This window comes from Lepus europaeus, chromosome 10 (assembly GCF_033115175.1).
Source record: "Lepus europaeus isolate LE1 chromosome 10, mLepTim1.pri, whole genome shotgun sequence".
Lineage (NCBI taxonomy): Eukaryota > Metazoa > Chordata > Mammalia > Lagomorpha > Leporidae > Lepus > Lepus europaeus.
This window is the reverse complement of record NC_084836.1, coordinates 66,357,853-66,384,120: the sequence shown is the minus strand read 5'-3', so window position 1 is coordinate 66,384,120 and position 26,268 is coordinate 66,357,853. Positions and strand designations below refer to the sequence as shown.

Sequence of the window (26,268 nt, the reverse complement as noted above, 5' to 3'; positions counted from 1 at the left end):
GCCAATCAGCGGCGGCGTCGCTTGTGCGACTCCACGTCGGCACCAGCTGCGGGGCAAGATGGAGGCGCTGATTTTGGTAGGATCCGGAGGGGCTGCGGAGCTGATGCAGTGTGCACAGGGGTCGGGAGTCAGGGTTCCGGCCAAACCGGGAGGGGGAGACAGGGGAGTTCCGGGTAGTCCTCGGGGGCCGAAGGTTCTGCTGGCCCCTGAGATACGTGTGTGGCCTAGTGCAGGAGCTAACGCCTCGGGTTCGAGTAGGAAGCCCTGCGGGGTGAGGGCTCCGAGTCTGTGGAAAGTTGAAGGGAGCGCACGACTTCACTAGGATGCATCGGACCGCAGGCATGCTGTTTTGGGGTACTCTGATTCCTGGCATTGTGGATGACGGCCCGATCTGAATTTCCCCAAACCTCCAAACTCGCCCCAAGCTCTAGTACAAGTGTTTTGCTGTCACAGATCGCTCGTGGTGGATTTTAGAGTTTGACTTCCCGTTGATAATTCCCTGTTGGATTTCTTTAAGAAAGCCGTTTTCTCTTTACTTTCGTCGCCTGATAGCCGCTATGATATAGGTCTGTCAGGATAAAGAATCAGTATTCCATCGAAGTTCTGGAATTCCTGATAGCGCTAGCGTGCACTATGGACTATTACTTCACACTCTTTATTCTGTTCTCCCTCCCCCCCTCCCCGTTTAGACTTTAGAAGTTCTTATCGTGGGATCTAAGGTGGCTTATTTCTACCTCTCTGGTTATATGAAAATTTGGCTAAAGGAGTTATATTAGCGTGCTTGTCCATATGATCCTTTAAAAAAAAAAAAGATTTATTTTATTTATTTGACAGAGTTACAGAGAGAGGTAGAGACAGAGAGAGAGAAATCTTCCATCTGATGGTTCACTCCCCAGGTGGCCGAAACGGCTGGTGCTGCGCTGATCCGATGCCAGGAGCCACGAGCTTCTTCCTGGTCTCCCACGCGGGTGCAGGGGCCCAAGGACCTGGTCCATCTTCTACTGCTCTCCTAGGCCACAGCAGAGAGCTGGATCGGAAAAGGAGCAGCCAGGACTAGAACCAGCACCCACATGGGATGCCGGCGCTTCAGGCCAGGGCTTTAACCTGCTGTGCCACAGCGCTGGCTCCCCATATGATCCTTTTTGTGTGTTCAGACTGAATGTCTATGACCTTTTCTTTAGAGCTGGACCAGAGCATCTGTTTCATTAGTGCCCCGTCTCTTAAGCTGGAAGCTGTGTGTGTGTACAGATGTAGGAGTTTAGCTGCCGGCCTGCTTCTTGCATGAAGTCACACTCCACATCTCTTTCCAAAGAAGCTTTCTCTTTTCCTTCAGAGCTGATGAACACATACATGTCCAGGTCCTCACCAGGGAAAAGAGTAACAGGTCTAAATTCTCTTTTTTCAAAATGTCCCAGATAGAATTCATTCTCTTGGTATGGGTTGGTCGAGTCTAGGTCAGAAGCTTATGATCTGAGTTTTGAGTATTTTCTGTACCAGGTGGTAAATGAGTTTTCTTAACCAGGCAGCAGCCTAGGTTAGATTCTAGGAAACTGGTTTCTTCCTCCCTCCCTCCCTCTTCTTTTTTTTGACAGGCAGACTTAGACAGTGAGAGAGAGAAAGGTCTTCCTTTTTCCATTGGTTCACCCCATAAGTGGCCGCTACGGCTGGCATGCTGCGGCCGGCGCATTGCGCCGATTCAAAGCCAGGAGCCTGGTGCTTCTTCATGGTCTCCCATGCTGGTGCAGAGCCCAACCACTTGGGCCATCCTCCACTGTACTCCCAGGCCACAGCAGAGAGCTGGACTGGGAGAGGAGCAACCAGGACAGAATCTGGTGCCCCAACCGGGACTAGAACCTGGGGTGCCGGCGCCGCAGGCAGAGGATTAGCCTAGTGAGCCACAGCGCCGGCTGAAATTGGTTTCTTTGGAAGCTTTTAGACTGCTCCTTACATATGTTTAGAAGGGATTCTGCTTAGAGGTAAAGGGGTGAAGGGGATGATATTTAGGGATCCTGTTTAACAGCATGTCTGTGGGTAGTGATGAGTTGGGGGAGCTACATGTGAAAGTCTCTCTGTCTCTGCTTCCTCAGTGAAGTTCATTTCAGCCTGCTTTTTCCTTATTCCTCCACTTTAATCTGTGCCTAAGTTGCTGCATTCACAGATTCCTGCTAATTTGGTCAGGTACCCATAGACTTAACTTTTTTTTTAGGAAAAAAAAAAAAAACAGGTTTATTTATTTGAGAGATAGAGTTACAGACAGAGAGAGGGAAAGAGATAGAAGTCTTCCATCTGCTGGTTCACTCCCTAGATGGCCGCATCAGTTGGAGCTGCACTGATCCGAAGCCAGGAGCCAGGAACTTCCTGCAGGTCTCCCATGTAAGTGCAGGGGTCCAAGGATTTGGGCCATCTTCCACGGCTTTCCCAGGCTACAGCTGGAACTCAAACTGGTGTCCATATGGGATGCAGGCACTGCAGGTGGTGGCTTTACCCGCTGTACCACAGCACCAGCCCCTAGACTTGACTTTATAAACCATACTGGGGCCAGTATTGTGGTCCAGCAGGTTAAGGTGCTGCCCAGGATGACATCATCCCATATTGGAGTGCAGGTTCAAGTCCCAGCTGCACTGCTTCCAGTCCAGCTCTCTGCTTATGCACCTGGGAAAGAAGCAAAAGATGACCCAAGTCCTTGGGCCCCTGTGCCCACATGGGAGACCCGAATGAAGTTCCTGGCTCCTGGCTTCTGTCTGGTCCAACACTGGCCGTTGCAACCATTTGGGGAATGAACAGGCAGATGGACGATATATCTCTCTCTCTCTTTCTGTCACTCTGCCTTTCAAATAAATAAATCTTTAAAAAAAGTACTGAATTTTTAATCATGAGGAACCAATGTAACAGTTAGGGAAAACTGAGGTATAAGGCAAAGAGCTTGTTTGAGAAAGTACAGTGTCAAAACCAGGACTAGATTTTTATTTTCTCATCCTCCCAGACCAGGTCTTTCTGGGGTTAAAGTGGATGCTGTCATCATGGTTTTCCCACCTCTTCAATATTAGCCATCAGTTACAGAAAGCTTTTGTAGGGGACAAAGTACCAACTGGTACCAGTACTCGTGCTGGTTTCCAAAGTCCCTCGGGTATTAAGCTAGTTTTCCTTCATCTATGTGAGCTCTTTCCAACGTTAACCTTTTTCTTCTCTCTACAATTTCAATTTATTTTGGGCCCCCAATTAAGACTTTATAAACCCTTTCCACCATCCTAGCCTTTTTAACTGGAGTTCTGTGAGAGAACTAAACACTAATACTCTAAGGTACTCATTCTGTATAATTAACCAACTTTCTGTATTTACAGTAGAGTTAGTTTTGTGCCATCCTTGGAAGAAGTGAGAAAATAGTCATTTAAATAGTTTTAGGGAGGACCAGCACTGTGGCATAGGCACTGCCTGCAACACCCACATCCCATATGGGCTTTGGCTTGAGATCTGGCTGCTCCACTTCTGATCCAGCTCCCTGATAATGTGCCTGGGAAAGCAGCAGAGGATGGCTTAATTTCTTGGGCCCCTGGCACCCATGTGGGAGACCTGGAAGAAATTCTGAGCTCCTGACTTTGTCCTGGCCCAGCCCTGTCCATTCTGGCCATTTGGGGAGTGAACCAGCGATAGAAGATCTCTATTTTTGTCACTCTCCTCTCTCTCTCTGTAGCTCTGCCTTTCAAATAAATCTTAAAAAAAGAAAATTGTTTCAGGGGCTGGCATTGTGGTATAGCAGGTTCAGCCGCCACCTGAAATGCCAGCATCCCATATGAGCACCAGTTCCTGTCCCGGCTGCTCTACTTCCAATCTATGGCCTAGGAAAGCAGCAGAAGACGGTCCAAGTGCTTGGGCCCCTGCAGTGACGTGGGAGACCCGGAAGAAGCTCCTGTTTCTTAGCTTCAGCTTGGCCTAGTCCTGGCCATTGCAGCCATTTAGGGAGTGAACCAGCAAATGAAAGAAATCCCTGTCTCTCCCTCTCTCTTAGCTCTTTCACATAAATACATTTTTTAAAAATTTTCTGTATTCAGTGGTTCAGGTGAGGAACCTTAGTTGAGAATCAGGTGATATTCCCCAAATTTCTTTCTTCTCATGACCCTCACCTGTTGGTTCATAAAATTCAGTTCCATTTGATTCTAGAATCAGCTTTCCTCATTGCATCTCATTTCCTTCAGTGTCTGCTAGGCAGCTCTTTCTGATCTTTGGGTCCCCGTTATGAAGATTGTGAGGAGTGCTTGAGTCTCTGGTGAGCTGGAGTTCACTGTACCCATACAGTATTTAACTAGCTGCTCCTTAGGTAGACAGACTCCTGGGGTTTCCTTCACGTTTCTATTCCTGGGTCTGACTAGACCTCTGGGAAAGTCTGATCAAGGTGTGTTCTTCTGTCCCCACCTCTCCGAGGCGTACAGATGGAGGATGTCGAGGAGGAAAGAGTAAACTAGAGGGGTTCCAGGTGAGCCGCCCTTCAACATGGGAACTTCGAAATAGCAACAGGGTCTCTTCACGTAGCACTTTACAAAGGATCACATTTTAAAAAATGCATATGTTTACTTGGGAGAGAGACAAACTGATAGAGAGCGATAGCTGCCATTTGCTGGTTCACTAGCAGAAGGGCTGGGCCAGTCTGAACTCAGGAGCCCAGAACTCCACCCAAGTCTCCCATGTGGGCGGCAGGAACCCAAGTACTCGCCATCCTCTGGTGCCGCTGAGGGTGCACATTAGCAGGAAGCTGGAGTTGAAAGTGGAGCTGGGACTTAAACCCAGGCACCTTGATAGGGGACACAGGTATCCCAAGTGGTACCTTTTTTTTTTTTTTTTTTTTTTTTTTTGATAGGCAGAGTGGACAGTGAGAGAGAGAGAGACAGAGAGAAAGGTCTTCCTTTGCTGTTGGTTCACCCTCCAATGGCAGCCGTGGCCGGTGCGCTGCGGCCGGCATACCGTACTGATCCAAAGCCAGGAGCCAGGTTCTTCTCCTGGTCTCCCATGGGGTGCAGGGCCCAAGCACTTGGGCCATCCTCCACTGCACTCCCTGGCCACAGCAGAGAGCTGGCCTGGAAGAGGGACAACCGGGACAGAATCTGGCGCCCCGACCGGGACTAGAACCCGATGTGCCGGCGCCGCAAGGCGGAGGATTAGCCTAGTAAGCTGCGGCGCCGGCCCCAAGTGGTATCTTAAACATATCCTGCCTCACCCCCATTTCTGTCCTGAATTGAGTAATCCATCTCTACCTAGTTTTCATGCAGACTTGTCTAATCATTCTCATCTTTTTATTTATTTATTTATTTGAAAGGCAGAGTTACAGAGAGGTAGAGAGAGAGAGAGAGAGAGAGGTCTTCCATCCACTGGTTCACTCCTCAGATGGCCATAATGGCGAGCTGCGCTGATCTGAAACCAAGAGCCAAGAGTTTCTTCCAGGTCTCCCACGTGGGTGCAGCGGCCCAAGGACTTGGGCCATCTTCTACTGCTTTCCCAAGCATAGCAGAGACCTGGATCAGAAATGGAGCAGCCAGGACTCGAACCAGTGCCCATATGGGATGCTGACTCCACAGGCAGAGGCTTAGCCTACTATGCCATGTCATCAGCCCCCATTCTCATCTTTTTATAAAAATCTCTAAGGGAAGAGACCCTTTCATCTCCTTCAGTTCCCAATGCTTAATAGTAAAGCTGTCAGACCTGCAGCTTTGTTCTCCGCTTCCTCTCTGCTGGCATGTCAGCTGGGTTCCCTTTCTGAGTTGTGAGTGTGGAGGGATGTCTGCAGGTCACTATTCCCAGTAATAATCTGGAATAGTTTTTTTGCATTTTTTAAAATTAAAGATTTATTTGAAAGGTACAGTTAGAAAGGAAGGGAGGGAGAGACAGAGAGAGAGGTCTTCCATCCACTGGTTCATTCTCCAAATGGCTGCAGCAGCCAGGGCTGTGCCAGGCTGAAGCCAGTAGCCGGGAGCTTCTTCCAAGTCTCCCATGTGGGTGCAGGGACCCAAGCACTTGGGCCATCTTCTACTGCTATCCCAGGCACAGCTCCCAGCTGGGAGCTGGATTGGAAATGGAGCAGCCTGGACATGAACCAGGGCCCATATGGAATGCCCATGCTGTAGGCAGTGGCCTTACCTGCTGTGCCACAGCGCTGGCCCCAAACTGTGGAATCTTAAAGCTCATGAATTATCCCTTCCTCCTTTCCCCCTCAAAGCTGAATTACTCTAGCAGTTTGGATCCTTAAGTCTTTGTTTGTAAATTTCATTTTTTTGAATCCTCTCTGGATTTGCCTTCTGAGTACTTTTCCAGTGCTTTACAGACCAGACTTAAACTTCTATCTTTTCTTTCCCCTTAATATTTTATCCTAAAACAATGACAAACCCCCAAAATCTAAGCCTCATTCAAAAATCAGGCCACCCAAAGTGCATAGGGTATTCATATACAGGGAGGAGGAAGCGGAGCAGAATACATCAGTGACTCCTAAAGGTTGATAACGCTCTGTGGCCTTTGCTTCCTGAATCATCTTAATGGGGCTTTTGTTAAATTCCTTTGGCACTAACAGTAGAGGTACTTGGCCTAAATGCCGCCCTCCCCCTGCTCTGGGCAAAGGTATCAATTACATTAAGCCCCCGAAGCACTCCCATCTCCTTCCTGGCAGTCCCCTGTGCCCCTCTCCCAGCTGCGTCCTTGCTGGTGCCTGGCCCCTCCATTTCGTTAGGAGAAGCAATCTCCTCCTTCCTGCACTGTGGAGATATATTTCTCAGCTAGGGCGCGCGCAGTGCCAGCACTGCCCCCGGTGAGGTCCCTGGCAGCCATAAAAATTTTTATTGTGATTATGTTGGTGTCGGGGTGTCCATCTGGGTTATTGCACACCTAGTTTAATTGATTGAAGTTTAATTTATTGACACTTCAAATTAAATGATCAGAATAAACTGTGCTGTTACTCTGGCCAGCTTGTTTTAATGGTTGATTGCTAGAAGCAGACCTTGGCTTGAACTAAAACCCCCAAAGAGCAATTGACGCTGCTTCTAACTCTCCCCATGTCTTGCCCTCCAAGAAGACCTCGTTATAGATTTCCGACGTATTTATATATATATTTTTCCCCTCTCCTTCACAGTAGTGGGAAAGAGTTGGTCCCTGGCAAGGTATAAATTATCTCGCAAGTCTGGGGGAGCTGTCACGTGGTCAGAAGAGGAGGAGGGGGCCTCCACTTGAAGATAACCAGGCCCTTGAGAAGCTCGGTCCTCCCTGGTGGCTGAGGGTGGGTGCAATTATCCAGATATCCGAGGGCGCCTAGTGGCAGGTTTAGGGTGCTTTTTATCTCCGTGCTTGCTACCGTTCCTTGACCGAAGTGACTTGGTCGGAGTTGGGATATCGGCAAGAACGCCAGTGCTGGAAAGGGGAACCAGAGAAGGCACAAACACATGGGAGCCGGCTTAGTCAGTGTCTGCCTCCCAACTTGTGGCGGATGGACTAACTGGGAAGTGGGAAGGCGGTGCCACAGGCAGTGGACAGGAGTGTCCTGGGAGGCGGAGCCCAGGCACAGCGTTACTGGAAGCCCTGCTGGCTGGGGCCCTTCCGCGTTCTGCTGTCCATTTCAGGGCAGAGTAGGTTTTCTCTCACATCCCTCTAGGGATCCCGCCTGCCTTGGATTCCACAGCCTATGTCACCTCTTCTTGTGTTTGACGGCCCCATCTCTTTGCAAGTTCCCCTTTTGTATAACAAGGCTTTGATGCTGCTTGCAAAGCCCACCTCCTTAATCTGGCTTTTTCATTCTCTCATTGTCAGTGCAGACATCCCCATCTGTAGCCAGTGGGTCTGGATAGAGCGGCCAGCCGCTTGTCCAGGTCCTTTTCTAGCGTCTAGTGTTTCCCAGGGACTGACACCAGAGTGAAGGAGAGCTGTCCGCTTCAGGTGATTTGGGAGCATAGACAGACTGAACGCTGGACCCAGATGCTGCCAGTTCAGACTTTCGGAGACTTCGTTTTTAGGAGCAGATGTGGGCAGGCAGTGGACTGAATCATGATGCACATCGTGACCAGAAACAAACCTCTCCCCATTTGATTTTCTTCCCTTGCTGAGTGATAAATGAGGGCTCTGGGCTCCCCGAGTGGCCTGGCCAGGAAGTTCTGGTGCTGCTCCCAGGTCTGGTTTCTGCTTGTCCCGTCCATCGCCCCCTAATGCTGCTGTGCCCTTCGTTTCTGACTCTCACTTCCTTGATGGTTGGTGATGTCGGGACTGTCTGTAGCAGACAGGCTTTCTGAGTTCTAATGAAAGGGCTGAGAAGTTGCCTTCCTGAGAGCGTGGGGCTTGGTGATCTTTGTCCTGCCCATTTTCGTCACCAAATCCAGCCATTGAAAGCCAGAGGGGTGTGGTGCTGACCTGTACTCCCCCTGCTGGCTGTGTTGGTTTTCTCAGTTGTATTTATTAATTTATGAAGCCCGCACACGTATTGAAGCCATTCCTAGGTGCATGGCAGAGAAAGGGGGTGATTTACAAAAGCATCACCCATTTTCCCCTCCTTACATCCTCTCTCCATACCATCTTTTTATCTTCAGGAGAGAAACTCATTTAATTCTAAACCAGACTCTTTGAACTCATAAAATCATAAAAATTTGAGAATGTGTATTTTGCAGGGAACAAGGTCCATAGATCTCATCAGCTTATCAGCGGGGTCTGCTGTAACTCAAAAAAGGTATTAACCTTCACTGATCTAGGTCAAGCCTCTCATTTCTCTGATGAGGAGGCTGAATCTTGGAGAAAGGGAGAGCATGAGTTAATGGCTAATGCCGGAGTTCAGAGACATCTTCTGTAATGTCCGAGCTCTTGGCCGCTGTGCTCTCTGGGTTTTGTGTCTGTGCTGGAAAGGAAGATTGTCTTTCTGGGTGTCTCCTGCCATCGGTTCTTCCTGAGACACATGCTATTTCCTCCTCATAATCGATATCTGCTCTAATGTCTGCTGGGGAATGTGTACTACCGGTGGCTCCTAGTCTTCTCTGAGCTGTGCTTGACTCTAATCTGGCTGGTGGAAACTGTTCTTTCTTGTTAAAGCCTTTAGTTACTACTTTTTTTTTTTCCTTCTCCATCATGAAGTTCATGGGTTTATGGCTGGCAAATTAGAGCTCTTAACTCCACAGGAGCCTCTAATTTTTAAAATGTTGGCACAGAGTCAGGGAGTAAAAAACACCTGCTTAGCCATGTGGAGTCTAGGAATTCCTCCTTCTAGTTTTTACTGTCTTGGTTTTACTTTATAAATAGGATTGAGAGAAGAGCATCTTGATGCAGCTTCTGCGACCCATTCACAAGCCGGGGTACCCTCACTGGGATGGCCCTCAGGATTTCTTTTTAAGTAGGGAATGAAGAACTTTCCAGGAATCTCGCTCTTGTGTTCTTTCAGCTCTGTAGATCGTATTCTCTAATTCCATAAAGGCTTCTTGGTTTTGTTCCCACTGAAAGAATCAAATAATTAATCATAGCTCCCAAATATCCTGTCTACCTGCTTCAAACATTATCCCCCAAGGTTTCTGGTGGCGTGGCAAAATTTCACCCCAGAGTGTTCTGCGTACTTTGTGAACAGACTGAATTCACTGTTTCTTTCAGAGCCCATCTCTACTAGTTTGACTTTCAAGACATAACCGAGAGCTTTTACCCAGAGCTGCCTTTTGAATACTTCTGCTAATGAGAATCCCGAGGAAGCTGCAGGCCACCCAGAAGGCCCACAGGGGGCAGCACTAGGAGTGACTCTTCCCCTGTGTTTCTGTGTGTGAGGGGGGAGGGGTTCTACACGCTGTTGATGTTTTTCACCAGGCTTCAGAAGCCCCTGGTTGAGATCAAAGGCTCCCTTGCAGCCGCCTGCTTGCTTGTTTGATGATGTTTCAGCTGTCCTGAGGAGCATGTTCTACTTTTCTTGACAATAAAAACAGACATGAGAATCTATCCAAGCCACCCAGCCTCCCACGAAGCAGCCTGCCTATACATCATTTCTAGGCACCATTAGCATTTGAGGTGAAGTTCTGTTATACACTCAGGCTGTGGCTCTCTGAAAGTCAGTGCATCACAGAACTTTGTCTCGAAAGCTTTCTAGCAGCTACCCATTTTGGGAGGGAAGAATAGACTTTAACGTGGACCGAAGCTTCTAGGGTCTTTCTCAACAACCAGCATTTAATATGTAACAGGGTCACGCCTGGTCTAATGTCCAGGAAACCTACTATTTTTTTTTTTCCCAGTAACTGGAGTTATTTATAAAGTTGCCCTTTGCAAAAACTTAAAATGAAATTACATGACCAGTAATGGCTTCTGGGACCTTTAAACTGGCTGGTTTTGTGGCTCGAGGGGAAGTCCCGGCCTTCAGCACTCTAGAGAGGCGGGGCCCCAGGCCGCAGTGGAACCAGCTGCAGTCAGGAGGTGGCAGGAGCAGTCAAGGAGACGCTGTTGGCCGTGGCTGTAGCAGGATGGAGAAGGAAAGCAGTGTTTAAGCCCTCGCTTAACTTCGCAGCTTTGCTTGGCGTGGTCCTTCCTTTGCAAGTTGGCAGTGCCCGGCGTTTTTGGTAATGCGGCCTCTCCTCTTTCAGTCAAATCCAGTCTTCCGCCTCACCTTCCTTAGCCTGCCTTTTATCTTTCTCAGGAAGATGCAGCGTTTCTGTTTTGGGGGCTTCTTACATGGCGTCTTCTGGGAAACTGAAGGAAAGCAGCAGGAGGAGGAGCAGCAGCAGGGAAGCAGGGATGTGTCTCTTTCTGCCAGCATGGCTGCTTGGGTACTCAGGGCCTGTTGGCCACAAAGGATGTCTCACTCTCCCAGCTGGCTAAGGGCCACTGGGGCTTTGCTTTTCTTTGGGTTCCTGTTCCTTCTAGGGATGCCAGACTCTGTGGCTGCAAGAACCAGTTGCCTGTGCCAGCTTAGTGGCCCAGTTTAAGCCAACAGACAGCTTTCTAAGGTTGCTTTGAATGTGGGTAGAGTGACAAAGCCAAAGATTTCCAGGGAAAAAGCTCTAGGAAAAGTTATTCTTTTTATTATTATTTAAAGATTTACTTATTAATTTGGAAGGCAAAGCAACATCCTCCATACCCAGTTCATTCTCCAAACGGCTGCAACAGCTAGATCAGGGCCAGGCTGAAGCCAGGAGTTCCATCTGCGTCTCCCACATGGATGACAGGGGCCCAGCCAGTTGGGCTGTCATCCACTGCTCTGCCAGGCACATTAGCAGGGAGCTGGATCAGAAGCAGAGCAGCCAGGACTCAATCCTGTACTACAACATGGGATCCTGGCATCACAGACTTCCACTTAACCCACTGTGTCACAACATCGACCCCACTTATTTCTTCGAAATTTCCTTCCATTTTGATTTTTTTTCCATTAATTAAAAAAATTATTGCTGTTCCTTTTTGGTAAATTGAGAATCCAGGCTGCTGTAGAACTGAGCCTGCTGTACGGCCTTGTGGCACAGTAGGGTAAGCCACTGCTTGGGATGCCCACATCCCGATCTGAGTGCCTGGTTCCAGTCCTGACTGCTTCCAAATCCAGCTTCCTACCAACGCATGGGGGAGGCAGCAGATGATGGCCCAAGTACTTGGGTTTCTGCTAGCCACATTAGAGACCCGATTTGAGTTCCTGGCTCCTGGCTTTAGCTTGGCCTAGCCAGGCATTTGGGGAATGAACCAGCAGATGGAAGACTGATCTCTGTCTATCACTCTGCCTTTCAGATAAATAAATCTTAAAAAAGTATACAGGATGGGCATTTCAAAGTATTTATCAGAGGAGAGATAAATATCCCCCAAAATGTAATATCCCCCAAAATGGCACACCAGAAAATCTACTTATGTGGGAGTCTAATTTTATAAGAGGTCCCCTAGATGCTTACTGCATAAAAATTTTTTACTTTATTCTCAAACTTCCTTTATTCTCTTAATTATTTAACAAGTACTGAACATTTAGTCCATGTTAGGCATTGTCCTGGACGCCTAGGGTAAATCAATATACAAAACACAAAAATGGCTGTCCTCTAGAATTCAAGTGGGGAAATCTTAACATTTGCCATCGCCTTGTTGTCGTCAGAAGAACAGGTTTCCTTTGCTCAGATGTGGAGTTCCCCCTCCCCCTCCTGAAGCCAGGTTTTTCCATGGAACCATAAGCTTTTTGTGGCTTCATGAACAGTTTACACGTGTAGAGCTTGTAGTTTCTGGATCCTTGGCAGTGATTTTTTTTTCCCTCCTCAGTCTTGGGTCTTTGTTAAACACACGCTCAGAGAACACGTCTGGCCCTCGTGTGGGCTCCGGGTTCCCTAAGGCAAGCCAGGGGAGAGGGAGCAAAGCAATAGCCTAGTCTCATGGCACAGGGATGTATTTCAGCGGTAAGGAAAGTGAAGGAACGCAGGCTGCAAGCCCTTCCACCCTCGAAGCACTGCCTCCCGCCCCTGAACTAGGTCGTGCCCTCGGTCCAGGGCTGGAGGGAGAGCAGCAGGCAGCCCAGCATCTGTGGAGTGAGAAGCTTGCAGTGGGAGACAGGAGTTTTTGCCTGTGACCAGGAAGGCTGAGGCTGTGGTTCCCCTGAGGGAGCCAGCATCTTAGATTTGGTTCTTGTTGGTGAAAGAAAATGTTTTCCTGCTCACTGTCTCCAGGCCCCAGAGTGTCTTTCAGATCTTCTTCTCTCACTACTTCTGAACTACCCCTGGTTTAGGTTGGTTTTGTCCTAGTAAATTTAGTGGCAGTTGTTCGTGGAGGAATCGGCTGTCACGGGAGTTTTTGGAAAACGGCTGTCTCACTGGGGTGCACTCCGAGCCAGTGTGCCTGTGTGTGCGAGCACACACAAATGCTCATTTCTCTGTACTCCGTGCGTGGGTGGGTTAGGGAAGGCTTGTTTTATGCCTCTGCATTGCCACTGCATTGGGACTGCAGAAACTTTCAAGTGTACCAGGGCATTCAACTCTATTTCCAAATGGTCTCGTGCAGTGCCTATTAATTAATCTGGTCACATTCCATAGCCACCTGTGCATGGGAGACCAGGGAAGGAGAGTAATTTGGAAAATAACTGTACTATAACATTGGGCAATAACAGCAGGACCCACCTTGATGAAGCCCTCTGTGAGTCAGAAACTGCTGCTCTGAGCTGCTGAGGAGGCCTGTGTTGAAATGCCCCTCCTTCAATTCAGTTCACTCACCAGTAGTCATTCTCCGTGGGAAAAGTGGAAATGTAGCCATGCTGGGGCAGGGGGGCATACAGAGGCAGTCAGGTGTCCCTTGTAACCCCAGAGGGACTGGGGGGGGGGGTATGGGTTGCCAGTGGCGGTGGGGCTGTCGGGACTGAAGGTGTGTTCCTATCTCTTCAGGAACCCTCCCTGTATACTGTCAAAGCCATCCTGATTCTGGACAATGATGGAGATCGACTTTTTGCCAAGGTGAGATTCTCTTTCCAATTAGTTTGGGAACAAAGCAAAGACTTACAGACTGTGACCTCCTTTGTCACAGCATCAGGGCAGGAACAGTTGTGGAGCCTGGGTTCCTGAACAAAGCCGCAGCTGACTGTTAGAAGCAGCCAACCCGTGTCCATCACCCCTGGCCCCTTCCCTTCTACCTTTTCGCTTGGGTTTTTCCAGGGACTTCTGCAATTCCAGCAATTCCAGCCCTGTGTATGTCTGCAGTCATCGCCAAGCGCGTTACCTCCTGACTGCCCCGGCCTGTTTCCAACTTTGGATCTGTTGAAAGAGAGGAGGAAGGACACCCCTCTCCTCTCCCTCCGTGTCCTCCCCCTCCTGTCGAAATTTCTTCGGTCCCCAGTGTATTAACTCTGGGCGAGTGTAGCATAAATCAATCAGCAGGTAGAGATTAGTTTAGAATTCACCAGCTGTTCCTCCCTGTAATTGGATGTAACTATGCAGGACACCTTTTGAAACAGTTATCCAGTTACTAAATGCCAGACCTGTCATAGGTCTTCAGCTGACTGCGACGGATTAGCCCCTGAAGAGCACAGCGATTTAGCAGCCTGCATCTCCGCCCCCTTGCCAGGGAGAGCCTGGGAGTCGGCTCAGTGATGTGCTCCATTGCCTCTGGCTCCTTTCCATTTGCAGGAAAGAAAGCTCAGAGGGTCGAGTCGCCTTTCTTTGAGGAGGTTTTTACAGCCTTTGCCCATTCCTCGGCTTCATACGGTGGGCAAGGGTCTGAAGGCAGTGTTCTGGCACTGCTCCCCGACATGGCCAAGCTCCTAGGAAGGGCTTGATGTGAGTGGTCTTGGGAGAGCTCTTGTAGAGTGCAGGCAGGAGCAGAGCCTCCTCCCAGGGCTGGCAGGCCTCCGCTCTCAGACAGCCTTCACAGTGTGAAGTGAGGTTGCTTATAGCAACTCCTTTCCATGTTTTAGGTTTGATTACTCACTGCCCACTCCCTGCTCCTGCAGTCTTTCTTCTCCATGTCAGTGTATCTCCCTTGCCCTGTGCCTTGAAGGAAAGAAAGCCAAGATCCCAGGGCGGAACACAGTCACTGATCATTCTGGCTCCCTGCTCTGGTGACCCCAGCCTGTGTCCCTTCTCTCTGAGCAGTACTATGACGACACCTACCCCAGTGCCAAGGAGCAAAAGGCCTTTGAGAAGAACATTTTCAACAAGACCCATCGGACTGACAGTAGGTCATCCACTCACTGCTCCCTGTGTTGGGGGGAGCCGTGTGGGAAGGGGTGGCGGTAGGACTGCAGAGAAAGGATAAAATGGCTCTGCCTCCTTTCTCTCTTTTTTTTCCTCCTCCCCTCATATAATAAACTCTTCAGAAATGTAATGGGGAGGTGAGTGTACCTCACGCGGGAATACCGTGCTGGAAGGTTGGCTGTTAGCTACCTGTCTAGTCCCTGGATTTATGAGCCTCACTTGACAAATTTAACTGCAGCTCTGCTTATTGTACCGCATCCATTAGGGCAGGTAAATGGAAGTCTGTAAAGGTGACCGCTCTGCATTTTCACCTCCGAAGGATCGACTAGTATCCTGTCTCATATACAAGTGTAGTGGGCGGAGGGGGGTGTGGGTACAGGAGAAGACACATTTAGACTCCTCCACCTCTGTACTTCTCTTCTGCTACCCCCTCAAAAAGAGCAGATCCGCTTCAGCTTTTGGAGGTCACGCTAACCTGCCTTGCCTGGCCTACGGCTCCTTCTCTCAGGCCACCTTTCTCCCTCCAGGTGAGATTGCCCTCTTAGAAGGCCTGACGGTGGTGTACAAAAGCAGTATCGACCTCTATTTCTACGTGATTGGCAGCTCCTATGAGAACGAGGTGAGAATCCCCACCCCTCTCTGGTATCACTCATTGTACTTCCTAAGCCACAGGCAAGACATGGCCGCTGGTTTGGAGCTTAGGAGAGCCAGGTCTCTGGCTTCAGGCTGGGCCGATACAGTCGGCAGAGACTCCCTGCCAGCCTCATAATAACCCAGCAAGTGCTTCTACCCAGAAAGGAAGTTTTCCTGGAAGTAGAAGACACCATGTACTGTTGAATACCCTTCCCTGGGTAGTGTTTTTAAACTGGGTTTCTAGGGTGTGGTCGAGGGGAGGGAGGAGAGTTGGGGGATACTGGTGCTGTGTAAAGGGTTCATACCTCACTGAGTTTGGGCCAGTTTGCTGACGCCCTGAGTCATGTTGAAGCCATCCAATCTGAGTGGGGTGCCTGAGAAGACCACGGGTGTAGTCCTCACTGCTTCCTGGTTGCAGGAGGAGCTATTTGCCTCAGATACTGTGGACTTGCAGGAGAGTAGACGAGCAAAACTAAGCCCCCAGGTAATTTGAGGCAAAAGCGAAAATTTGAGAGGACCAGCTCTTGCTGACTTCTTTTTTTTTTAAAGATTTATTTATTTATTTGAAAGTCAGAGTTACACAGAGAGAGGAGAGGCAGAGTGAGTGCTATTCCATCCACTGGTTCACGCCCCAATTGGCTGCAATGGCTGGAGCTGCACCAATCCGAAGCCAGGAGCCAAGAGCTTCTTCTGGGTCTCCCATGTGGGTGCAGGGGCCCAAACATTTGGGCCATATTTTACTGCTTGCCCAGGCCATAGAGAGAGCTGGATGGGAAGTGGAGCAGCCAAGACTCGAACCGGCGCCCATATGGGATGCCGGCGCCACTTTACCTGCTACGCCACAGCGCTGGCTCCGACTTCTTATTGCCATAAGTGCTTTGTAAGGTACTTTGTTGTTTAAAACTTGTAGCTTCTGTGGATTGAAGTTACGTGTTTTTTTTTGTTTGTTTGTTTTTAAGTCTGTCTGACTCAAAAGCCCATTCTCTTTCCACTAACTGCAGCCTTTGTTTGACCTGTGTTATGGCGTGGTTAATGACTCCTCTACCTCAGACATCAGGTCACACCAATACAGTTGCTGAAGACGTGTAGAGGCTATTACAGGAAACTTCTGGCTGAAAGAGGCCTTGCAGTGTGGGACCATGTGGCAGAGTTTGTCCGTGAGAAACCACAGATCCTCTTCCTGCTTTGCTCTCACGTCCAACTTAAGGTTTTGGGCCCTTGGGAGAGCCTGTGTCTTTGGATGCTTCTTGAATTGGAGGGTTTTGTTTTTATGTAGCAGCTTCCAGGGTTCTTAGCCTTCTGTCTGTCTGTCTCCCAATAGCTGATGCTCATGGCTGTCCTGAACTGCCTCTTCGATTCACTGAGCCAGATGCTGAGGTGAGCAGGGCATGGTTGGTGCGGGTTGAGAGAGAGGGTAACTGTTTTTGAGGCCCAGGGATTTCTAGGGGATCAGGAGCGGCTCCAGGGGCTTGATTTCGGCTCACTGTGTCAGGGCGGTCCACACCGATGGGGAAGACTGGATGGAGCGTGTCCTTCCCATGCTGTGATTTCCCATTAAGGAAGGAGATGGGGGGAGGGGGAACAGCATCTTCACTGCTGTGTCCGCCCTTGTAATTCCCAGTTGGCTCTGCCTGAGTTCTCAGCGCCTTGAGGTGTTTTCCTGAGTTTCTTTTTTTCTTCTTCTTTATTTTTTTTTTTTTTTCCTGAGTTTCATTCTCGAACTCAGTAGGGAAGGGCAAGCCTAAGGAGGTACCCCAATGAAACATCGGTACCGGGAGTGGAAGCCATACTGCCAGTGTCTGTCTCGTCGTCCTGAGTTTTCCCTTCCAGACAACAGGAAGAATGTGCTACTTACCCGCTCCTCCCTTCCCCCCTCTGCTGCCCTCTCCTCTCCGCATGGAGGGGCAATGCAAGAGATATAAGATCTTTTCCTGGAAACATCCAAGGCTCTGCATTTCATTGCCCGTCAGCTCCCAAGTGAACCAAGTCCAGACAACCATCCAGAGCAGAACAGCAGGCGCCCTCAGCCAGCAAAATCAGCGGGGCAAATGGCTCAGGTTTCCTCAGGAAGGGGCTGATTTATTTCGGAGCCAGGTGAATGCATAGACTCCATGTAGGGTAGTGTAGTGAAAGAGTCAACCCGACGACGTGACAGGTCACGCGCACTAACCACCGGACCCAAGGCTGTTGGATGTGTACCCTGGCAGTCCCCAGCCCCCCGCTTTGGGCGTCTTTTCAGGGCCTGAGCAGAACTGGTGCGGTACAGGGAGGGGCACAGAGAGGCTTAGGAGGTTTGTCAGACTGAGCGCAAGCCCTCCCACCTCCTGCCACCTCCAGATTGAGTTTTAGCTCTGTTTACTCCTTTTCTCCACCCACTAATGTCAGTGTTTATGAGCAACATCATGAGAAGCGTTGTGGCAAGCAGGAAAGAGATGATAGCTCTGGATAATCAACCCTGAATACTCAGAAACTGTGTTATTAGAATCTCTTTCCTGGCCTTCCTGATCCTCAGCAAATCAGAGTAGGAAGGGGTTTGGAGTTCTTTACTTTTTTTTTTTTTTTTTTTTTACAGGCAGAGTGGACAGTGAGAGAGAGAGAGACAGAGAGAAAGGTCTTCCTTTTTGCCGTTGGTTCACCCTCCAATGGCTGCTGCGGCCAGCGCAGCTCGCTGATCCGAAGGCAGGAGCCAGGAGCTTCTCCTGGTCTCCCATGGGGTGCAGGGCCCAAGCACTTGGGCCATCCTCCACTGCACTCCCGGGCCACAGCAGAGAGCTGGCCTGGAAGAGGGGCAACCGGGATAGAATCCGGCGCCCCAAGCAGAACTAGAACCCGGTGTGCTGGCGCCGCAGGGCGGAAGATTAGCCTGTTAAGCCATGGCGCCGGCCTGGAGTTCTTTACTTTATTTACTGTGTCCGGGTAGCTTGAGCAGATATTTTTACTTGTCTAGTTTAGAATCTCGAATTGAAACAGTGTCCTAGGATTCCTTTCACACACAGGCTTGTTTTTCTCTTCTCTCGGGGACACAGGAAGAACGTGGAGAAGCGAGCTCTGCTGGAGAACATGGAGGGACTCTTCTTGGCTGTGGATGAAATTGTAGATGGAGGGTGAGTGTTCTGACCCACCTGACTCTGGGGTGAAGGGGTGGGTCACGTCCTGAGTGCTAGGGTAAGTGAGCTGAGTGGCCACAGGTCCTGTCCCCACCCGAAGTTGATCCATCAAGACGGAGCAAACCATGAGCTTTCTTTGTCTTTGTAGAGTGATCCTGGAGAGTGATCCCCAGCAGGTGGCACACCGGGTGGCATTACGGGTAAGCAGGAATTGTTTCCCTGGGCCGCCCCAGCTCCTCACAGACGCCCTTCAGCTGCTGAACGTGTCCAGGGCTGCCCTGTAGAATCCTACAACCTTCTTCTTCCCTTTCCTTCTGTGCCAAAGAGGAGAAGCAGGAGGAACCGATTTCTCTCCTGATGCCCAGCAGTTCCCACAGTCTTTGCACAAAGTGGATGGTTAATACACACTTACTGAATGAACGAGGGAGTAAAAGAAACTGTGATAGTCTAGGTTCTGAAACTGTGAAGGAATTAAGTTTGGCTTCTTCCCTCTGTGGGGCTGGATCCAGTCACTGGAGGCGGAGGAGTGTCTTGTCTTGTCTTTTAAAGACTTACGTAACTAAGGATGATCCCTCTGTATCAGGAGCATCCTTACCTGCCAGAACCTCATTCCCCTTTGGCGCTAGAGGTATCAGAAAGGGGCCTCTGAGTTGACCACAGGAGGCTTTGAATCCTTCGGTGGAGATAAGGGTGGGTGCAGAGGGAGCCCCGCAGCAAGATGTAGGTAGAGAGAGGTCTGAGCAGAGATCTCCCCATTCGCAGGCTGTCCTGGCTCTGACCTCCACACAGTGAGAGCCGACAGTGCCGGGTAATGGGAAATCTTCTCCCTTAACTGCCGTGGGCTCCATTTGCATAGTTTAATCTTCTCCTCTAACATATGTCTCTATATGGCAAGAGAGAGGGGCCCCCACCCCTTCCCCCTTCCCCTGCTCAGGCTGCTGCTGCAGCAGTTTATTTCTTCAAATTAACATGCTGTCGTTACCCATCAGGCCTTGCGGGATCCATTAAACTGCCCCTGGCTCCCCCTCATCCTTTCCCTGGCGATATTGATATTCAGGGAAGGTCTTCTTGGACTAGGGAATCAGGTTCCCCACCCCCAAGTTGCGGGAGTTGAGGATCACATAACCTGCTGATTACTCGGAATGGAATAAATCTTTTTAAGAAGTCTTCCTGCCTTGAAACAGAGGATGGATGGAATGACCCTTCCGTGTTCATGGTCCCTCCTGGCCAAGTAAAACCATGGCTGCAGTCATCCCCAGGAGGCCCTGGAAGTTCAGGGCATTAGCCCTTCGCTTCAGTGGAAAGGAGCACTCTTCCATGTCCACTGGAAGCCTCCGGTCAGGTCGTCCCCCAGCGTCCTGCCACACTAAATGCGTCTCTCTGTGCCACAGGGCGAAGATGTCCCCCTGACGGAGCAGACCGTGTCTCAGGTATGACTCTCTCCCTACTCCCTCTCCGGACAGACTGGGTCCCTGCAGAGGCTAGAACAGTCCTCCACCCCACCCCCAAGTCTGAAGGAGACTAGAGATGGAAGACAGAGCGTCCTTGGCTTCCTCTCATTCCAGAGAACTGAGACCCTGCAGCCCATGCTTCCTACCCCACCCCCAAGTCCTCTCCCAGTTTCCTGTGAGTGGTAGCTGTCAGCCGTGCTCTGCACCCTTCACACCCTCCCTGCCCGATGCCTTTCTGTGATTTATTCTCCAGCAGAGGCTTGCCTTAAGCAGATGGTCTGTGTGTGCGCACACACTCTCTCTCTTATTATGCAAATGAGGCCTAAGCTGGAACTGCGTATTCCAGAATGTGCAGGTTTTGCAGATCTGTCCTGCTACCTTGACTGCAGATAGATTGTCTACCTGATGGGGGTGGGGGAAGGGTCTCGCCAAGAATCCCTCTGGTTGTGAGACTCCCCCTTTTTAGTGTGTGTCCAGTAACCCCCAGTTTTCTTTCCTCCCAGGTATATACCTCTTCTGTCTTCATCCCCGCAGTGGATTTGAAATTTGTTGGAATTTCCCAAACTGACAACCCTCTAGGGCCTTAGAGAGCTTCTTTCCATTCCTCTACCCTTGGGGATTTTCTGTTCCCCCTTCTTCTAAGGACAGGGAAGGCAAGTGGGGGGGAAGGAGATCCCAACCCCCCTCAACGCTGCCCTTGTCTCTGCAGGTGCTACAGTCAGCCAAAGAGCAGATCAAGTGGTCACTCCTCCGGTGAAAAACCAGCGTTCCTGGCTCCTCCGCCCTCAGACACTCGGCCTGTCTGCCGGGACTCCTCAGCCGGTCCCCCACCTGATGTGCTCAGGGTCATCTCGGGGATCACAGGGATCCTTAAATCTCCATCTTGTTGTGGTTGTCTCCCCTCCCCCATCCTCCCTGCACACTTCCTGTTCCTTCTCACCCCTTTCCCGGTTCTGGGAGCAGAGCCCCCCTGCAGATCCGGAAGCAGGGCCAGGACGCCCCCACCTCCTTTCTGGAGAGGATGCTCCCTGCTCTCCTGCCATCACGTGCTCTCTCAACCCAGTGCCCTTTGCTGTACATACTCTGCAGGTCCAAGTGGGAGAAGGCGTGTGCTGAAGTGTTTGCCTCCCTTTGCCTTTACCCAGCCCTCACCCCACAGCCCAGGCGTCCAGCAGGGGTCGAGAAGGAGCATTCCTTCCTCTACAGTGCATGCAGGTCCGGGGGCTCCAAACGCCACTGAACCCCACTGGTTGGCCCCAGTGTTTTCTCCTCTCTGCTTACTGCACTACCCTCTGCCTTGGACGAGTCATTCAGAGGGCACAGAACAGAAGAAATTGTAATTGAAATTCTAGTGGAGAGGGCTTATAAAATTCATTCCCCACCCTGATCCTGTATATGGCCTCAACGCTGCTGTGGCCTGTAGTGTTGCCCATGGCAGCGTCCTCCTCTGGGGCCACCTTGAATGTTCCCCCGTTACTGACTGTGGTGTCTTCGCCAGCTTTGTCCCTCTGTGTGCTGGAGCAAAGCCAGTCACTGGAACTCCAACTCCATTCTAGCCTTGGGAAGAAGAATTGTGCAGAACTGGAAGGAGTGAAACATAGGACTTGGGCCTCTAGGCTCTCAGTCCGAGCTCCCCAAAAGCCTGGACCGCTTGACCTGGGGTCTGCACCTGCTGCTTGGCCCTCCCCTCTCTGCCTCCACTTGGGATCTGAGCAGTAGGTCTGGGTTCTTCCCCGCCCTCCTCCTCCAAGGGAGGGGCCTTGCCTTTGGGATTGGATTTCCCCAGGGAGACAAGGATGGAACTTCCACACTTGGGTCTAACCCTTCCCCATGACCCAAAACTTCTTCCCCACAAAAATGTCTTAGAAACCTTCCTGAGATGTAGGCATCCTGCCCCACCAACTGCCAGTTCTCCAGCATGGGAGTGGTGCAGACAGCCAGGCATCTCTGTGGAAGAGGGGTGTGGAGTCAGAAGGCAGCCACCTTCGTGTCCTGCTCTGTGCAGAGAGGAATAAAACCCATTTGTTTTTCCAAACTGCCTTTGTGTGATGTTTCTGTTCCTCTTGCTCTCTTTTTGGCAGGGACTCCTATTCCTCCAGCCTTCCCCCCCCCCCCATCCCCATCTTATAATATTTCTTCCCTCCTGCCTCAGAGACTCCCCAGCAGTCCCCCCCATTCCTAATTTACGGGGCTGTTTGCCTCCTTGGCATCTCCCCATCCCCTCGCCTGGAAATTGGCGCCAGGGGTAGGGTGGGGCTGGTATTTTCTCAGTAGGAGTCTCAGGGAACCGAGTTCTTTCCCCCACCACCCCCAAAGCCAGCTGCCTGCTCCCGCCTCAGCCATTAGTAACCCGGAGCCGCGCACCTGCGTGGGGGCTCCCTTCCTGCGCCTCCCACTCCTGCTCTGAAGCGGCGCTCAGCGGGTTATTTATCGGAGCCAGCGCTGCCGCAGAAGGTCAGGACGGTGGTGTAAATAACCTCTTCTCGCCATTTCCCCATCCCTGCAGAGCCTGCCCCCTCCCCCTCCCCCACCTTTATTCGCACAAATGAATGTGGCTGGGCTGGCGCTGAGCCTGGCCCTGCATCTTAATGGGGCGGTGAGCTCACAAGATGGATTTAGCTGGGGTTTTATGGTTGCCGCGGCGACAGGAGAATGCTTTGGTTTTCTTTCCCCCTTCCTCTGCAGGATTTTAAGGAGGGGGGAGTGTGGGGAGCCCTCCTCTCCACTGCAGTTTGAAGGGTCTCCTTCGCAGTCACCTCTGCTTGCTTGTAAAATGGGCCTGCAATTGCAGGATGAAGCAGTAGGCTGAATGAGTGCCTCTGATAGAAAAGCGTGAGACCTGGAGTCCTCCAGTCTTGTCTATGAAAACCTGGAGACTGAGCTCAGTACCGTGTGCCCAGAATCCCTCAGCAGATAGGAAAGACGGCTGGGTGCATCACGCCTGCCTGGGCTCCTGCGTTGAAAGTTGGGGTGCAGGGAGGGTTGGATGTAGGCTAGGTATCACCTTTGTTTGTCTGAGCTGGTGAGAGCAGCGTCCAGCCTCACCACCATCGCCCAGCACCGACCCCGGGGTGCAGGGCAGGCTTAGTTCCGAGTTAGAGGGTGGTGGCCTGTGATGATGTGGATGGTGGCCTTCTGTCTTGTTCTCAAATGTGGAACTCACAGAGCTTCTGGTTCCCTAGCTTCCTTGGTTTGACCTTCCCCTGCCTTCTGCTTTCTCACCAGGAATGAAACTTTGGTGCCCCTGACCTACCCTGTCTTCTGGCCAACAATTTTCTTTTGCGACTGTGGGTAAAGCCACCTCTAGCGCTGACTGGAGCAGAGACTGGGGAGCAGGGCCTGATGGTCTCCCTCCCTCGGTCTCTTTCTGATCCTGGGCCTCTGCCTGTCTGTTTGTGAGCCTTTCCCTCTTTCCCAGGGGACCCTGGGAGGCCCCTCCTCCCCTTCCCCCCCTCCCTCTGCTTTGGCTGGGAAAGTGACTACAGCCTGAACAGTGCCAGACACCTGCCTGCCAGATGTGGCGATTCCCCACTCTCCCCGCCAGCCCAAATGTCTATCCTTTCCCCACCCCACTGAGCTCAGGCAGAGGGAGCCCCCCCTCCCCCGCAGGGTGATTTACTGCTGCAGCCTCTTCCTCTGGCTCCTCTCCCTCCCCCTGGTGCCCATGCCCCCTCTGTTCCCACCACGTCCTGCAGTCACCCCCACTCCTCGGGGGTGCTGGGCTGTGTGAGCCCAGACCCTGCACTGGAGAAGGAATGGGTGGGACGAGGGTGCCTGGCCTCTGCTTCACCCATGGGAGAGCAGGGCTGAGGACAGTGGCAGCCAGAGCTGATGTCATTCTCACTGCGGGAGGAAGGGAGGTGACAGGAGGAGGTTAATGGGAGGGAACAGCACTCCGAGATCATCTGCAGAGGAGGAAGATGGCTCTGAGAACTTCCCAGGCAGGAGAAAGAGTCTGGAATTGTGACTGCCTTGGTCCCCATCACATCTTTGCTGGGCTGGGTCTCCAGACCTTGTCCCTGGATCTGTATCTCAGATGACCTGGTAGATGTCCCTTTGATGGAACAAGGACATAAACCTCAGCCATTCTAGCTCATTGCCCAAAAGAGAGATAAAATCGGAATTTATCCCTTGTCCCTGAATCCCAGTTCGATCTCCCACCCCATCCCCTGCATTCTTCCTCAGGTTTGGAAGCTGGTGGCAGCGGGCCAAACTTGAAAAACCTGTATGGAGAAGCTCACCTCTGCCTACTGCCCCCACCCCACCCCTAGCCCACCTAAGATATAAAAAAGCCCAGCCCCTGGGGTCTGGGCCCTCTGCCACGTGGTCAGTCTGTTTGTACACGGGCAGTTGGTCGACCTGTGCTCGTTTATTTTCTTTGAATAAAGTTGGTCTGGCTGCAAGTTCGTATTCTGCCTCCTCTGTTCTGCACCGTTTTTCTTACACCCTCAGCTGCTGCCCTTTGGACAGCATCTTGACACGCGCCTAGAGGGCACCCGAAGTCCTTACTCTCCTCCCTCCTGCACCCCTTCTCCCTGGACACCCCCTGGCTTCCCCTCACACACGATATCAAACCCCAAGTGATTCTCACGCCTCCCACCCAAGCAAGGCCTTGTTCACAGCCTCTTCTCTCTCCACTCCTTCTCTCCTTGCACCCTAATTCCCACAGGTCCACCCCCGCGCCAGAACAGGGTTCCAGGGTGGGAATGAAGTAGCGGGTAGCTGGCGGGGGTGGAGTGGGGGAGTGTGGCGAAGACAGGACAGATGAAGAGTCCAGGGAAGTAGAGGAGGGGACAAGGAGCTGGAAAGAGAAACACGGTGAGGAAAAACCACTGAGAGACAAAGAGGCAGAGGCTGAGAGTTAGCGAGAATAACAACCTGGGAGAATGAGAGAGACTGACCCAAGGTAGTGAGGCTGGGAGCCCCAAAAAAGAAAGAGATGGAGACAAGTCACTGGGGAGGGGCCAGGCCAGGGGCAGGCTGGCTCTCCTGGGCTACCTCATGCTGATAGTAACAGGCCATAAATCTGTGCGTGTGTCTGTTTGTGTGTGTGTGGGGGGGTACACATGCATGGCACACGTAAGTGTGGGGAAGGAGTGCTTCTCACAATTTTCTCTCCATAGCTCCTTGCCAGCAGGCATCCCACACCGACCCCCACCCCATCCTCCAGGGCCATTCTGTAGGAATCTTGGCTCTCTCGCTTGGAATGCAGGCCTGCTGGAATGTCCAGGATCTGTAGACTCAAGAGGCCCAGTCCCCTCACTGCCCACCCCGGGGCCTGCCCACCAGCTGCTCCTGTCCATCTTCCCCTCCCTTGCTCTCCTTGTATCTGCCCCTCCTCCACGAAGACCCCTCCCCCAGCCTCTGACCCGCAGCCTGCCTGGGGCTGGGGGTCAGAGGGGAGACAAAGACAGAATTTATCACCGGTATAGAGAAGTAGCCAGAGACCCTGGGGCTGAGGGCAATGGCTGACCCCCTCTGGGGTGGGAAGGAACCTAGGCCCAAGGCTGGGAGGCTGAAAGGCTGGCTTCCAGGGGCTCCTGCTCACAACCCCCAACTTCTCCCACTCCAGCCTTGTCTCTGAGGACCTAGAAAATCCCCACGAGGGTGATGGTGACACCGAGGTGACTTTAGGAAAACCCGAGAGGAGAGGAGGGAAGAGGCATCTTAGGGTCACATTCTTAGGGATACTGATTGTTTCAGGGACTAGGAAGGAATTCGGGGGAACATTGCAGCAGATGGGATCCGGAGAGCCTCCCCTCTAACAGGGGACAGGCCCGGCTGCCAGGAATCAGAGTGGTTCCGGGTCCTAAAGACAGGAGACCCGTCTCACCTGAACATGAAGACAGGAACGGAACTGCCAAGGGTTCCTACTTGAGCTCTTCTGAGGAGGCCTTTCCTCCCTGCGACACCCAGCCCGCTCCTCCCGGGGACAGGAGCCGCTGGACCCTGCCCTTACAGTAAACAGACTGCTGGCCTGAAATCGTCTCCGCTCAGCAGAGTGTGTGCCGGAGAGGGAACCGTGTGACCCACGAGATTCCCAGAAACCGGGCTGTAGATCTTTCCGTGGACAGCTCCTGCGGCCTCCCCAGCTGCCCGGGGAGGCCCACCCCCAGCCCCTCCAGAACCTCGGCGTGTCACAGGCCCCCATAGACCCGACTGGGAAGCTCTCGCAGCCCCTCCAGCCCCTGACACCCAACATCCTGCTTTCGGCTCCCACCCTACTGTCCTGGGAGAAGCAGGCTAGAGTAACCTGCAAGGGAGAAGAGAGTAGAAGGAAGGGAAACTGAGGCAATCGACTGGTTTCTCACCACAATCCCACCAACCCATTCCCACCCAGGATCTCGTGTGGGCTCTGCTCGAACTCCCCTGCAAGCTGAAACACCCCCCCCCCCAACCTCTGATGGCAAAGTTGGACATTTTAGTGGGAGGGGGCCCTAGCTGCGGCGGGAAGGTTGG

The 26,268-nt window shown here is 51.6% G+C and overlaps 1 protein-coding gene across 1 annotated transcript; it reads left to right on the top strand.

Annotated features, from left to right (window-relative positions):
- On the top strand, nucleotides 1-21,848 carry COPZ1 (COPI coat complex subunit zeta 1). Its single transcript, XM_062203539.1, has 9 exons — nucleotides 1-76; nucleotides 13,314-13,382; nucleotides 14,517-14,598; nucleotides 15,146-15,237; nucleotides 16,573-16,628; nucleotides 18,278-18,355; nucleotides 18,507-18,558; nucleotides 19,750-19,788; nucleotides 20,519-21,848. The coding sequence occupies exons 1-9, from the start codon at nucleotides 59-61 to the stop codon at nucleotides 20,564-20,566; spliced, it is 534 nt and encodes a 177-aa protein (XP_062059523.1). The 5' UTR covers nucleotides 1-58; the 3' UTR covers nucleotides 20,567-21,848.
- Nucleotides 21,849-26,268: the final 4,420 nt, after the last annotated feature.